Source organism: Lethenteron reissneri, unplaced genomic scaffold (assembly GCF_015708825.2).
Source record: "Lethenteron reissneri isolate LAM-NWPU_2019-01 unplaced genomic scaffold, ASM1570882v1 scaffold_1603, whole genome shotgun sequence".
Taxonomy (NCBI): Eukaryota; Metazoa; Chordata; class Hyperoartia; order Petromyzontiformes; family Petromyzontidae; genus Lethenteron; species Lethenteron reissneri.
In genome coordinates, this window is record NW_026891337.1 from 78,601 (window position 1) to 94,063 (window position 15,463).

At 55.1% G+C, this 15,463-nt stretch overlaps 1 protein-coding gene across 1 annotated transcript in view; it reads right to left on the reverse strand.

Moving 5' to 3' along the window:
* LOC133362748 (fibroblast growth factor receptor 3-like) overlaps nucleotides 1-14,935 on the reverse strand; it is a gene marked incomplete at its 3' end in the record, with an annotated part of 32,744 nt that extends 17,809 nt beyond the window's left edge. Inside the window, exons 1-8 of the mRNA XM_061581674.1 lie at nucleotides 14,800-14,935; nucleotides 9,349-9,551; nucleotides 4,240-4,363; nucleotides 3,785-4,002; nucleotides 2,525-2,722; nucleotides 1,697-1,773; nucleotides 592-713; nucleotides 106-222 (exon numbers count right to left, since the gene is read on the reverse strand). Coding sequence (XP_061437658.1) covers nucleotides 106-222; nucleotides 592-713; nucleotides 1,697-1,773; nucleotides 2,525-2,722; nucleotides 3,785-4,002; nucleotides 4,240-4,363; nucleotides 9,349-9,551; nucleotides 14,800-14,935 — 1,195 coding nt within the window. The remainder of the gene's footprint in view (nucleotides 1-105; nucleotides 223-591; nucleotides 714-1,696; nucleotides 1,774-2,524; nucleotides 2,723-3,784; nucleotides 4,003-4,239; nucleotides 4,364-9,348; nucleotides 9,552-14,799) is intronic.
* Nucleotides 14,936-15,463: the final 528 nt, after the last annotated feature.

The following is a 15,463-nucleotide window of genomic DNA, read 5'->3' on the forward strand; positions in this document are numbered from 1 at the left end:
CCACACTCACCACCCACGCTCACCACCCCCCCGCTCACCACCCCCCCACACTCACCACCCCCCCGCTCACCACCCCCCCACACTCACCCTCCCCCCCACGCTCACCGCCCCGTGTGCATGCGCCCAGCAGGTTCACCAGGTGGCTGTGCCGTCCGATCTTCTTGAGGGTCTCCAGCTCCGCGTGGAGGTCGTGGGTCTCCGCTTCCGTGGCGTAGCGCTGGGCTCGCACGCCGCACGTCCGAACACAAATTAAAAACAAACTCTTCTAGCGGTAAAGTCACCACGTAGAATGCAAATAATAAAATAATAAAACATAATAAAATAATAAAACATAATTTAGTAATACAAATAGGTCTGTCTTTCCGACAGACCTGTTCTTCACCTGAGGACGGCTGCTTGCGTTGTGGCCGAAACGTCGTGAGAATTGTATTTCATTGTTTTATTTTTATTCTTTCATTATTTCCCTTCTACGTGACTTTACCGAAAGAACCAAGAAGATGAATCCCTGCAGTCACGAAAGCTTTACATCGAAATGTAAACTTGTAGCGATCGCCCCACAAACTCCTAGTTCTAGAACCCCGCGGGCGTCACCCTTCAGCATCTTGACGGCGACGCGGACGCTGCGGTGAGGCCGTGACGGCTCCATGCCCAGCGCCTCGGCCAGCAGCACGCGGCCAAAACAACCCTCACCCAGCTGCTCACCCAGAGTCAGCCTGCACACACAGACACACACACAGACACACACAGACACACACAGACACAGATACACACACACACAGACACAGATACACAGAAACACACACAGACACACACAGATACACAGACACACACAGACACACAGACACGCGCACAGACACAGAGACACGCGCACAGACAGATACACACAGACACAGAGACACGCGTGCAGACACAGAGACACGCACAGACACGCACAGACACAGAGACACACACAGACACACAGAGACACACAGACAGACACGCGCGCAGACACAGACAGACACAGAGACATAAAGACACAAGCACAGACATAGAGACACACAGACACAGAGACACACGCACACAGAGACATGCACAGACACAGAGACAGACACAGAGACAGACACACACACAGACACACGCACAGACACACAAAACAAAGAACCCCCCTGTAGCCTTAACAGACTGTAGGGGCAAGTGCTGTTAGCGAGCACCTATGAAGGCCGGAACGGTACACAAGGGGGTGGGTGGCCAGCACCACGCCCGACCGCCTTTGTCTCCCCTGTGGCGATGTTTACACACCGCACCAGGTACTCATTTAAGGCTGAGTAGACCTAGGGGAGGCCCAGGACCGGTTCAGATAATCGTCACTGGTGTTGGCCGTGAGCGGGAATCGAACTCTGGTCGCCGGGTTCGTAGCGCAGCGTAGCGCTAACCACTACGCCATCACTCCACACACAGACACACACACTTATACACAGACATATACACAGACACACACACAAATAAACAGACCCACAGACATACACAGACATATACACAGACACACACATATACACAGACACACACATATACACAGACACAAACATATACACAGACACACAGACATATACACACAATAACGACGACAACAACGATGATAACAACAACAATGATGACGACAACAACAACGATGATGACGACAACAACAACGATGATGACGACAACAACAACGACGAACCGTTCCCGAGGGAACTCCCAGCGGTCGCACGGCCCCGTCACCCCCGACAGCTCCACGCCGCTCAGCGCAGACAGCACCTGGGGCGGCACCACAACCACCACCACCATCATCACCACCACCGCCACCACCACCTCCACCATCACCACCGACCACCGCTACCACCGCCACCTCCACCACCACCATCACCACCGCTACCACCACCACTACCACCGCCACCACCGCTACCACCAACACCACCTTCACCACCTCCACCACCACCTCCGCCACCACCTCCACCACCACCACCATCTCCACCACCACCACCTCAACTGCACCTGCATCTCCCCCTCTCCGCTGGTCGACCCTCTCCTCCTCCGCGTGAGGCCGGTGACAGCACCGATGGTGATCAGCAGCAGGAGGGCGGCGGCACAAGAACCGCCGCCCACTCTCACGGGAGCAGCCAGGGCGGTGTCCACTGTCACAGGGAGACAGGCGAGGTAGTCAACATCTCATAGCCACGTGATGAGAGGGAGAAAGAGACACGCAGACTCCAAATATACAGCAGCAGCAGGCATCGTCAGGGTCGGGATCGAACCCACGACCTCCTGCAGACCAGGCGAGGTAGTTAACATCTCATAGCCACCGTGATGATGATGAGAGAGAGAGACGCAAACTCCAAATATACAGCAGCAGCAGGCATCGTCAGAGTTGGAATTGAACTCGCGACCTCCTGTAGACCAGGCGAGGCAGTCAACATCTCAGCCACCGTGATGATGATGAGAGAGAGAGAGACGCAAACTCCAAATATACAGCAGCAGCAGGCATTGTCAGGATCGGGATCGAACCCACGACCTCCTGCAGAGCAGGCGAGGCAGTCGACATCTTACCAGCCGGCGTCTCTTGCGGCACGACGAGGAGCCATGCGGAGCGGTGAGCGAATCCCGCGGCGTTGCCCGCCAGGCAGGTGTAGCGGCCCGAGTCGTCCGTGCTGACGTTGCGCAGGTACAGCACGTCCGTCTCCACGTCCGTCACCTCCACGCCCACCGTCTTGAGGCGACACGGCGGGCGGCGCGGAGAGAGCGAGCGAATCAGCATCTTGTTTGTATACCCACGACGCAGGCTGCTGTGCGGGGTAGGGGTGATTTGGGTTGGAGCGTCGCATGTAAGCATTGTGTCGTCGAACTCGCCACCACCCGACATGGCCAACGAGTAAGATTCAGTGTCACGTGAACAAGTTTCAACGTTATTTATTTATTTATTAGGTACCAGCAGTAAGTACCCGGCGAAGCGGTGGCTTCTGAGTCCTGTTGTTTAGAGGGTGACGTCAGCCTCCGCTGAGTTTGGGTGGGTGGGTGAGTGAGTGGGTGAGTAGATGGGTGAGTGAGTGGTTGGGTGAGTGGGTGGGTGGGTGAGTGAGTGGGTGGGTGAGTGGATGGGTGAGTGAGTGGTTGGGTGGGTGGGTGAGTAAGTGGGTGGGTGACTGGGTGGGTGAGTGAGTGGTTGGGTGAGTGGGTGGGTGGGTGGGTGAGTAAGTGGGTGGGTGACTGGGTGGGTGAGTGAGTGGTTGGGTGAGTGGGTGGGTGGGTGGGTGAATGAGTGGGTGAGTGGGTGGGTGTATGAGTGGGTGGGTGAATGAGTGGGTGGGTGAGTGAGTGGGTGGGTGAATGAGTGGGTGGGTGAATGAGTGGGTGGGTGTATGAGTGGGTGGGTGAGTGAGTGGGTGGGTGAGTGAGTGGGTGGGTGAGTGGGTGGGTGAGTGAGTGGGTGGGTGAGTGGGTGGGTGAGTGGGTGGGTGAGTGAGTGGGTGGGTGGGTGAGTGGGTGGGTGAGTGAGTGGGTGGGTGAGTGAGTGAGTGGGTGAGTAGGTGAGTAGGTAAGTGGGTGAGTGAGTGAGTGGGTGGGTGAGTGAGTGGGTGGGTGAGTTAGTGGGTGAGTGAGTGGGTGAGTTGGTGGGTGGGTGAGTGGGTGGGTGAGTGAGTGAGTGTGTGAGTGGGTGAGTGAGTGAGTGAGTTAGTGGGTGAGTGGGTGAGTGGGTGGGTGGGTGAGTGGGTGAGTTGGTGGGTGAGTAGGTGGGTGAGTGGGTGGGTGCCCCCGTGCCTCGCCCGCTCACCGTGAGGACGTGCACGTAGGGTGAGCCATTGGGTGCTTCGAGGCTGCCATTCACCTCCACGTGCTTGAGCCACTGCACGTGGTGGTGCAGCTGCTGCTGACTGCTGCCGCCAGCGCTCTGCAGGACGACGCAGCGGAGCTCCACGTCGCTCCCCTCCGCCGCCGTCACGTTCGCCGGGAGGCCGTCCTGCAGCGACGGCCGCTGGGGCTGGCCACGCTCTGCACGCCGGGAGGGGCGGGAGGGGGGAGGGGGGAGAGGCAAAAAAATTACGAAATGATGAACGAAGCAAAGTGCCGACTACACCGAGCATCTTCTTGTTTCCACTGATCGTAGAAAAAAAAGAGAAAAAAAGGGGAGGGGGGGAGATGATAGGGAGAGGGGAGATGGAGGGGTGAGAGGGAGGGGGAGAGGGAGGGGGAGAGTGGAGGGGGGGAGAGTGGAGGGGGGGTCACCACCGATGACGACGAGCTGGTACGAGTGCTGGATGGAGCCGTGCTGGTTGCTGACCACACAGCTGTAGTTGCCCGCGTCAGAGGGCACCACGCTGTCCAGCACGAGCGTCCAGTCCTTGATCCTCAGCTTCAACAGCACAACAACAACAACAACATTACACATGTAACGGGTTCCGGAGACACTTGTAGATGTAACTTCTTTATTACAATACAACACTCCAACAGTCCTGATACTCTGTTACAGCCTAGGTACACAGCCTAGCTACACAGCCTAGATACTCTAGATACTCTACTCTGGCTACGCTCGCCCTCACAAGGTCGTACAGTCGGGAGTTCCAGAGTCCCAGCGCTGGCTCTCACAGCATCCCAGGGTCTTCAGATGGCTGGTCGTGGGTCTTGGGTCTTGAGTTACAACTGGCCCCGATCGTCCAGGGAGCTCCGGTTATATGCCCAGTCCCCAACGAGGGGTGGGGCCGTGTGCGCCACCAGACATCCCACAGAGCACACACAGCCCCCCCCGTTGGCGGCGCCCAGAGGCTTAAGCGTCTGGACCCCCTGGGAACCCAGCGCCTGGCGCCCAGGGGATTACGCGTCTGGACCCACCTGGGAACCCAGAGCCTACAGCAGCCCCTCCCTTCTTATGTCACTACATTACCCCCCTCTATGTAGCCTCCAGCCGTCCCGGCTGTCAATAATTAGAAAGTTTAAATTAACGAAAGGGAGAGAGAGAAGAAAAAAAAATACGCGAGCTTCAACAGGAAAAAAAAAGAGAACAAGAAAGCAACCATAAATACCATAACCAACCTGTACAACTCTACACTATATACAAGCATCAATCAACAAAAAGGTGAAGCAATGACACGTGAACAAACGACCCGCGGCACACCTAGCCCTCCTCGGGATCCGCATAGAAAATGGGGAATTAACAACAACAAATATACAGATTCCGACGCGTTGGATGCACAACCAACACCGGTAATCGAACCGAAATCACACAACCACCGCATGGATGGCAGGGATCCACACCACTCTGCCAGCCTCCCATCAGTCAGGTGGAGAGAAGGCGAAGACCAACATGTCGAGCATCCCTCTACACACACTTATCTGGACGTCTGTCTACATCCCGGGTCGAGAAGTCGTACTTCAGGGCCGACCCATGTACTGGGCAAAGAAGTCGCACTTCAGGGCTGCTCCAGTATCTACATTTTTAAATATATATATAAAATTTACATGACACAACCAAAATAAATCTGCCTGCTCCTGTCCATAAATGGTGGCCGCACGCGCGAACCGCATCTCCAAGGCATCCCGTGCTTGCGTCCCAGCAGCCCTCAATGAGGACCACCACCGACATTACATGTCAACCGTTTGCACACCCCCGCCTTTCCAACGTGGCGTCTTTATCCTAAAACCGCGCACGTCGGCCATATCGGGGGGGACTTCAACCCAGTCTCTCTCCAAGACTCGCATCGCAGCATATAGCTGTACCGACCGATCTGAGACCCAACCTCTCTCCAAGACTCGCATCGCAGCATATAGCTGTACCGACCGATCTGAGACCCAACCTCTCTCCAAGACTCGCATCGCAGCATATAGCTGTACCGACCGATCTGAGACCCAACCTCTCTCCAAGACTCGCATCGCAGCATATAGCTGTACCGACCGATCTGAGACCCAACCTCTCTCCAAGACTCGCATCGCAGCATATAGCTGTACCGACCGATCTGAGACCCAACCTCTCTCCAAGACTCGCATCGCAGCATATAGCTGTACCGACCGATCTGAGACCCAACCTCTCTCCAAGACTCGCATCGCAGCATATAGCTGTACCGACCGATCTGAGACCCAACCTCTCTCCAAGACTCGCATCGCAGCATATAGCTGTACCGACCGATCTGAGACCCAACCTCTCTCCAAGACTCGCATCGCAGCATATAGCTGTACCGACCGATCTGAGACCCAACCTCTCTCCAAGACTCGCATCGCAGCATATAGCTGTACCGACCGATCTGAGACCCAACCTCTCTCCAAGACTCGCATCGCAGCATATAGCTGTACCGACCGATCTGAGACCCAACCTCTCTCCAAGACTCGCATCGCAGCATATAGTTGTACCGACCGATCTGAGACCCAACCTCTCTCCAAGACTCGCATCGCAGCATATAGCTGTACCGACCGATCTGAGACCCAACCTCTCTCCAAGACTCGCATCGCAGCATATAGCTGTACCGACCGATCTGAGACGACCCATTGTTCACTCCCTGCACAACATGCACCCTAACAACTGAGGGATACAGTCCCAACGTAACGGGACAACTACACCTGAACACCACGAATCTCCAGCCCACTGTTTCAACGCGCCTCGGAGTGTTTCAATCTCCGGGCCGTCAGGGCGAGCCTACAGCTCCAGACGTACCACGGAGGGTCTCAACCTCCGGGCCGTCAGGTCAAACCGTCAGCTATTCTATGACGGGACCACACTCTCCGAGCCCTGTGAGCGTGCAGCCCACTAGGCTAGACATGCCACGGAGTGTTTCAATCTCCGGGCTGTCAGGTCAAGCCGTCAGCCATAGCATGACGGGACCACACTCTCCGAGCCATGTGAGCACACAGCCCACTAGGCTAGACATGCCACGGAGTGTCTCTATCTCCGGGCTGTCAGGTCAAGCCGTCAGCCATAGCATGACGGGACCACAACTCTCGTGTTAGACACGCAACACCCGCTGGGACATCCTGGTCAGGATCTGCACCCCAAGATATTTGAGAGCCAGCATGCCAATTCCAATCCTTGGCAGCATGTCACCATCTCAAGATAAATGCCCCATACAGTATATACATCGTTAACAATGACAGCACAAGCTATACATTAACAATCACGAACAAAGCTCAATATAAACCATACATTGTTAACAATCACAAGCAAAGTTTCGCACACACATTGACAACACTCACGAGCGAAGCTCCACACAGTTTACCCAACAACAGTCACGACTCCCCGACGACAACGAAGAAAATATCAACCAAAAAATCATTAATCCGGAGCGCGTAAAATGTACGAAGTGTCAGGGGCCTGGTCTCCCGACCTCCAACCTTTGGCCAGAGCAGCAAAGGCGGCGAGCAGCGAGTCGGTCCATGTGCCGGCCCCGGCGCTGGTTACAGTAAGAATGGCGCCCTCACTGTCCGGTCGCAGCGCTGATGACGCGGTATGCTAGGTTGAAGCCAGCTGTCACCCGGCGGTGAGGGACGCAGCGCTGATGACGCGGCGTCGTCGGGTTGGCACACGCTGGGCCCGGAAGTGACGTCGCTCCCAGCGGTCACTGCTCCTCTGGTGGAAGTGATGTCATTCCCGGAAGTATCTCTCACATCCGTGGGGGGAATGGCGGCGGCGGGCTCGGGCGAGCGCCGCGCCTCCTCTCTCCCTCCCGCCATCGCCCGCGAGCACCGCAGCTCGCCCAGGAGGGAGGCGGTGGCGCAGAGCAGCTCTGCGAGGCGAAGCAGCGCCTCCTCCATCTCTGCTCCCGACGCTGGAGAGGGGACGGTCGGCGGAGCAGACAGCTGCTCAGCCGGCGGTGCGGCGTTGTTGTCGGCCGGCGTTGGCTGCCCCATCGCTGCCTGCTCCTCTTCATCGCCGTCAGGACTGAAGGTACGTGGCTTACTTCTTGTCTCCATAGCCACTTCTGACACCAAATGTAACGGGTTCCGGAGACACTTGTAGATGTAACTTCTTTATTACAATACAACACTCCAACAGTCCTGATACTCTGTTACAGCCTAGGTACACAGCCTAGCTACACAGCCTAGATACTCTAGATACTCTACTCTGGCTACGCTCGCCCTCACAAGGTCGTACAGTCGGGAGTTCCAGAGTCCCAGCGCTGGCTCTCACAGCATCCCAGGGTCTTCAGATGGCTGGTCGTGGGTCTTGGGTCTTGAGTTACAACTGGCCCCGATCGTCCAGGGAGCTCCGGTTATATGCCCAGTCCCCAACGAGGGGTGGGGCCGTGTGCGCCACCAGACATCCCACAGAGCACACACAGCCCCCCCCGTTGGCGGCGCCCAGAGGCTTAAGCGTCTGGACCCCCTGGGAACCCAGCGCCTGGCGCCCAGGGGATTACGCGTCTGGACCCACCTGGGAACCCAGAGCCTACAGCAGCCCCTCCCTTCTTATGTCACTACACACACACACACATCGCCATTGTCTTACACACTGCTTGGTCCACACCAAAGTGTCGGACCAGACAATGTCACTCCCAGGACCATGTCTAGCAGCTCGTGGCTGCTTCCTGGACGGCGTGACAAATATAACAAGAGGCCGTCCACCCTTTCACCCGGCCATCAAACAGTTTGTACTATGAGACATCTCCTTTGCCAGTGGCAAAATAAAGTAATAGGTTTTTACCCTTTCAACTGGTACAAAAACTGACACCTTTATACAAGGCATCATGTTTGCAATAATACACAACACAAGCAGTCAAAATGCAAACAAAAAGGAACAACTCTGATGATGATAATGATATGCACTGTCCTTGAAGTTGATTGGTCCACACCCGAAACAGCTTTTCTTAGAGCCCAGTCTCACCCTGGTGTTGGACCAGACGCCAAAAGTTTGTGTCAAGATGTGAAACACATAATTCTAGATTTGAAGCTTTCAAGACTGCAAGGATTCATATTCTTAGTTTTTTTCGGTAAAGTCACGTAGGTAAAAAAAATTAAATTAATAAAAGTAAAATAATAAAATAAAAATCACGACGTTTGGGAAGCTTGTGTTGCCTCCGAAACGTGATTTTTATTTAATTTTAATTTTACTTTTATTAATATAAATGTTTTACCTACACAGTGACTTTACCGAAAAAACCTAAGAATATGAATGTGAAGCCCAACCCGCTCACCTGACCCCGCTCACCCAGCCCTGCTCACCCGGCCCCACTCACCCAGCCCCGCTCACCCGGCCCCGCTTACCCGGCCCCGCTCACCCTGCCCCGCTCACCCAGCCCCGCTCACCCGGCCCCGCTCACCCGGCCCCGCTCACCCGGCCCCGCTCACCCGGCCCCGCTCACCCGGCCCCGCTCACTCAGCCCGCTCACCCAGCCCCGCTCACCCGGCCCCGCTCACCCGGAAGGCCCCGAGGCGCCGCTCCTCCCCGCCGTGGAGGCGCCCTCCGTCGTGGTGCCAGGCCACGGAGGGCGTGGGCACTCCGGTGGCGAGGCAGCGCAGCTTGACGCTGCTGCCGCTGGGCACCACCCACAGCGGCCTGGACAGCGAGCCGGACATGCGGCTCCAGCGAGGGGGGCCACCAGACCCCGTGGTCGTGCGCACTTGGGGGGCGGGGGGAGAGATACGTCACTCGCCACTCACTCACCACTCACTCGCTCATCACTCGCTCATCACTCACTCACCACTTACTCACCACTCACTCACTACTCACTCACCACTCACACCACCACTCGCCACTCACACCGCCACTCGCCACTCACACCGCCACTCACCACTCAACACTCACCACTCACTCATCACTCACTCACCACTCAACACTCACCACTAAACACTCACCACTCACACCGCCACTCACTCACCACTCACACCGCCACTCGCCACTCACACCGCCACTCACCACTGACCACTCACCACTCACTCACCACTCACACCGCCACTCACCACTCACCACTCACACTGCCACTCACCACTCACCACTGACCACTCACCACTCACTCACCACTCACACCGCCACTCACCACTCACCACTCACACCGCCACTCACTCACCACTCACCACTCACACCGCCACTCACTCACCACTCACCACTCACACCGCCACTCACCACTCACTCACCACTCACTCACCACTCACTCAACACTCACCACTCACACCGCCACTCACCACTCACACCGCCACTCACCACTCACACCGCCACTCACCACTCACCACTCACACCGCCACTCGCCACTCACCACTCACTCACCACTCACACCGCCACTCGCCACTCACTCACCACTCACACCGTCACTCACCACTTACACCGCCACTCACCACTCACTCACCACTCACACCGCCACTCACACCGCCACTCACTCACCACTCACACCGCCACTCGCCACTCACTCACCACTCACACCGCCACTCACCACTCACACCGCTACTCGCCACTCACTCATCACTCACACCGTCACTCACCACTCACACCGCCACTCACCACTCACACCGCCACTCACACACATGAACACACACACGTACACACACACGTACACTCACACACACACACGTACACACACGTGAACACACACGTACACTCACTCACACGTGAACACACACACACACGTGAACACACGTACACTCACACACGTACACACACACGTACACACACACGTACACACACACGTACACTCACACATGCGCACACGCACACACACGTACACACAAAATCATACGTACACTCACGTGAACACACACACGTAAACACGTACATTCACACACGTACACACACACGCACACTCACGTACACTCACGCACGTACACTCACACACGTGCACACACACGTACACGCACACACACACGTGAACACACATGAACACACACGTACACTCACACACACGTGCACACACACACGTATACACACACACGTGAACACACACGTGAACACACACGTGAACACACACGTACACTCACACACACGTGCACACACACGTATACACACACACGTGAACACACACACGTGAACACACACGTGAACACACGTACAGTCACACACGTGAACACACACACACGTACACACACGTGAACACCCTCATACGTGAACACACACGTACACACACGTGAACACACGTGAACACACACACTTGAACACACACACGTGAACACACACTTGAACACACGTGAACACACACACTCACGTACACTCACACACCCATACACACACACACGTGAACACACACACTTGAACACACACACGTACACACTCACACGTGAACACACAACAACAACAACCGCCATTCGCCATTAAGTGGCGGTGACGTCACCACGACGCTTGTGCCAGGCCAAGTGCACCTTGAGGCCACGTGAAGTGTCGAACGCCCGCTGGCAGGAGGTCACGGGGCAGACCCAGGTGCCACGGGTCGACTGACCGAGATGACCGAGATGACTGGCTGATGCACCACCTGTGCCCCCTACTGTACCAACTTGCTGTGCTTTAGCCACCCGGCGCTCCGCTCGTTGTTGTGAGCGTCGCTCCTCCGCCCTCCGTTGTTGTTGGAGGGCAACTGCCTCCAACTGCCCAGTAGCGTCCTTCACGAGCCTCCTCCACTGAGGCCGATCTTGACACCGCTGGTACCAGTCATCGGCAAGTCCACTCAGCTCCACGTCCTCCTGTACCACATCACTCCATCTCTTCTCTAGCCCGTGCCGCGCCCGTTTAGCCCCCTCGATCCGGCCGAACAAAAGCTGTTTAGGCATGCGGTGGCTGGGCATGCGGGCTACATGACCCAGCCAACGCAGCCTTGCCTGCCGGAGGAGCTCACTGATGGGACTTTGCCCAGATCTTTCAAGGACTTGTGAGCTCCTCACACAATCCAGCCTGGTTAAACCCATGATGGATCGTAGGCAGGCCAGCCTAAATGTTTCCAACTGGCGAAGATGCTCCATTAGGGGGGTCCACGTTTCGCAAGCGTAGAGAAAGGAGGGAATGACCGTGGCCGAGAAGACCTGAAGCTTCGTGCAGAGTGACAGACCAGGTAGCTTCCACACAGCGTTATGCAACCGATGAAAAGATATTGCCGCTCGACTGATTCGGAGTGAGACCTCTGCTGATAAACTGGAGCCGGTCATAAGCACACTGCCCAGGTATGGGAAACTCTCCACTCTCTCCACAACTGCCCCATCACCGATTGGGAGTTGTGGGGGTGGAGTGTCCGATGGTACAAAATACCCAGGCAGGTGCTTAGTTTTGGTGGGGCTGATGGTAAGGCCCCACCTCTTAGTGGCACGCTCCAGTCTCAGCAGCAGCGTCTCCAACTCCTCTTCTGAATGAGCAGCTATTACCAAATCATCGGCATACATAACGTGGTTGACCAATAGGGAGCCATCCCTTGATCGCACCCGGGCGTCGATCAGCCTCCCATTATATCTGTACCAAATGGAAATTCCCCCGGTACAGCTATTGCAGGCTTCACGAACTACGCAGTCTAAATAGATGTTAAATAATGTGGGAGCCAGAGTACATCCCTGTTGCACCCCAAGGTGTACAGGGAAAGGCTCCGACTCCCGGCCACGTAGTTTTACCCGGGCCCGCTCACCATCATGAAGGTCCTTAATGATCGTGAGCAGAGGGTCAGGGACTTCGAAAGCACGAAGAACAACCCAGAGCCCAGTCCTACTGATGGTATCATAGGCCTTGACCAGGTCAATAAAGCAGAGATCTAGGTCTTTTTGGAATTCCCTACATCTCTGCTGTAGCAGACGGACAGAAAAATATGGCATCTGTGCAGGACCGCCCTTTCCTGAAACCGCATTGGGGCTCCGTAAGCCTCTCCTCAGCATGCCTAGCAAGGCAATGTGAACACACACACACACTTGAACACACACACACTTGAACACACACATACTTGAACACACACACACTTGAACACACACACACTTGAACACACACACTTGAACACACACACGTACACACACGTGAACACACACACTCACGTACACACACTCACACACACGTGAACACACATGTACACACACACGTGAACACACACACACGTACACACGCGTGAACACACACGCACACACACGTGAACACACACACACACACACGTGAACACACACACACGTACACTCACACGTACACACTCACACGTGAACACACACGTACACACACGTGAACACACACACTTGAACACACACACTCACGTACACACACACGTGAACACACACACACACGTACACACACGTGAACACACACACTCACGTACACACTCGTGAACACACGCGTACACACGTACCGTACACACGTGAACACTCACGTACACACGCTCACATACACTCACACACACGTACAAACACTGACGTACACTCACACACGTACACACACACGTACACACACACGTGAACACACACACATGTACACACACACACAATGACACATAAACACGTACACACACACGTAAACACACACACATGTACACACACTCACACACATGTGAACACACACGTGAACACACACACGTACACACACGTGAACACACACACGTACACACACGTGAACACACGCACATGTACACACACTCACACGTGAACACACACACGTGAACACACACACGTACACGCACGTGAACACATACACGTGAACACACACACGTGAACACACACGTGAACACACACCCACACGTGAACAAACACGTACACACACTTACGTACACTCACACGTGAACACACACACGTACACACACGTGAACACACACCCACACGTGAACACACACACGTACACACACTCACGTACACACACACACGTACACACACACGTGAACACACACACGTGACCACTCACGTGAACACACACACGTACACGCACGTGAACACACGTACACACGTGAACACACATGTACACACACGTACACACGTGAACACACATGTACACACACGTACACACTTGAACACACACGTACACACACACACGTGAACACACACACGTACACACACTCACGTACACTCAAACGTGAACACACACACGTACACACACGTGAACACACACACGTGTACACACACTCACACACGTGAACACACACACGTGAGCACACACACACACGTGAACACACACACACACTCACGTACACACACGTACACACACGTACACACGTGCACACACACTAGTTCCCCAGTTCACGAGTGCTTCTCCACATGGTCAAGACATGATCCTTCAAGCATCACTCACAGTGACCACCTAAAACACTAAAGCTGAAACACAATCAACGACTTCAAATACCTTCAAACCATTTCCAAGTATTCGCTCATAGCCGCACCCAAGTCTATTGTACTTGGAGTCTGCGTCTCTCTCTCTCATCACCACGGTGGCTATGAGATGTTAACTACCTTGCCTGGTCTACAGGAGGTTGTGGGTTCAATCCCGACCCTGACGATGCCTGCTGCTGTATATTTGGAGTCTGCGTCTCTCTCTCATCATCATCACGGTGGCTATGAGATGTTAACTACCTCGCCTGGTCTACAGGAGGTTGTGAGTTCGATCCCGACCCTGACGATGCCTGCTGCTGTATATTTGGAGTCTGCGTCTCTCTCATCATCATCATCACGGTGGCTATGAGATGTCAACTACCTCGCCTGGTCTACAGGAGGTCGTGGGTTCAATCCCGACCCTGACGATGCCTGCTGCTGCTGCGTATATACAGAAGTTGGCGGTGTCTCTCTCTCCTCTCTCTCTCGCCACGTGCTCCGTCACAATCACGATGGCGTCACGGCCACGCGCGCGGTCCTCACGAGTTGAAGCGACGGGAGAGAGGGGAGAGAGGAAGACGCGGAGCTGGCAAAGAGCGATGCTTGAGCCCCCCCCCCCCCCCGTCTCGTTACCTTCGTGAGCGGCCACCACCGCTAAGACGGCGGCGGTGGCGGCGATGCAGACGGCGAGGAGGGACCCCAGATGCCTGCCGCTGCTGCCGCTGCTGCCGCTGTGCAGGAGCGCGGAGACGACTCCCATGGAGGTCATGGTGCTGGTGGGGTGTGGATCGTGGCGGCGGGGAAATCGGTTCGATTCGCCGACACTCTTTTCCCGCGAGATAGACGAGGCGGTGAGAGAGAGTGCAGTGGCGTGTGGAAGGGTGAGTGGAGTGTTTCAGAGTGAGTGGAGTGTTGTGTAAGAACATGGATGCTACACCAACTGCTATTGCTGCTGCTGCAGTCTAACCCCAGCCAGAGAGAAGGACCCCAATGAATGATTAACCCAGCCAGAGAAAAGGACCCGTATGAATGATTAACCCAGCCAGAGAGAAGGACCACAATGAATGATTAACCCAGCCAGAGAGAAGGACCCCAATGAATGATTAACCCAGCCAGAGAGAAAGACCCCAATGAATGATTAACCCAGCCAGAGAGAAGGACCCCAATGAATGATTAACCCAGCATCAGTTTTTGTCTATCACATCAGGTTTTTGAGATATCAAATATTGCATTTTCAATAAAAACTGCGGAAAAAAAATATTAAATAAATGTGGATATCTACATAAAATGATATTGT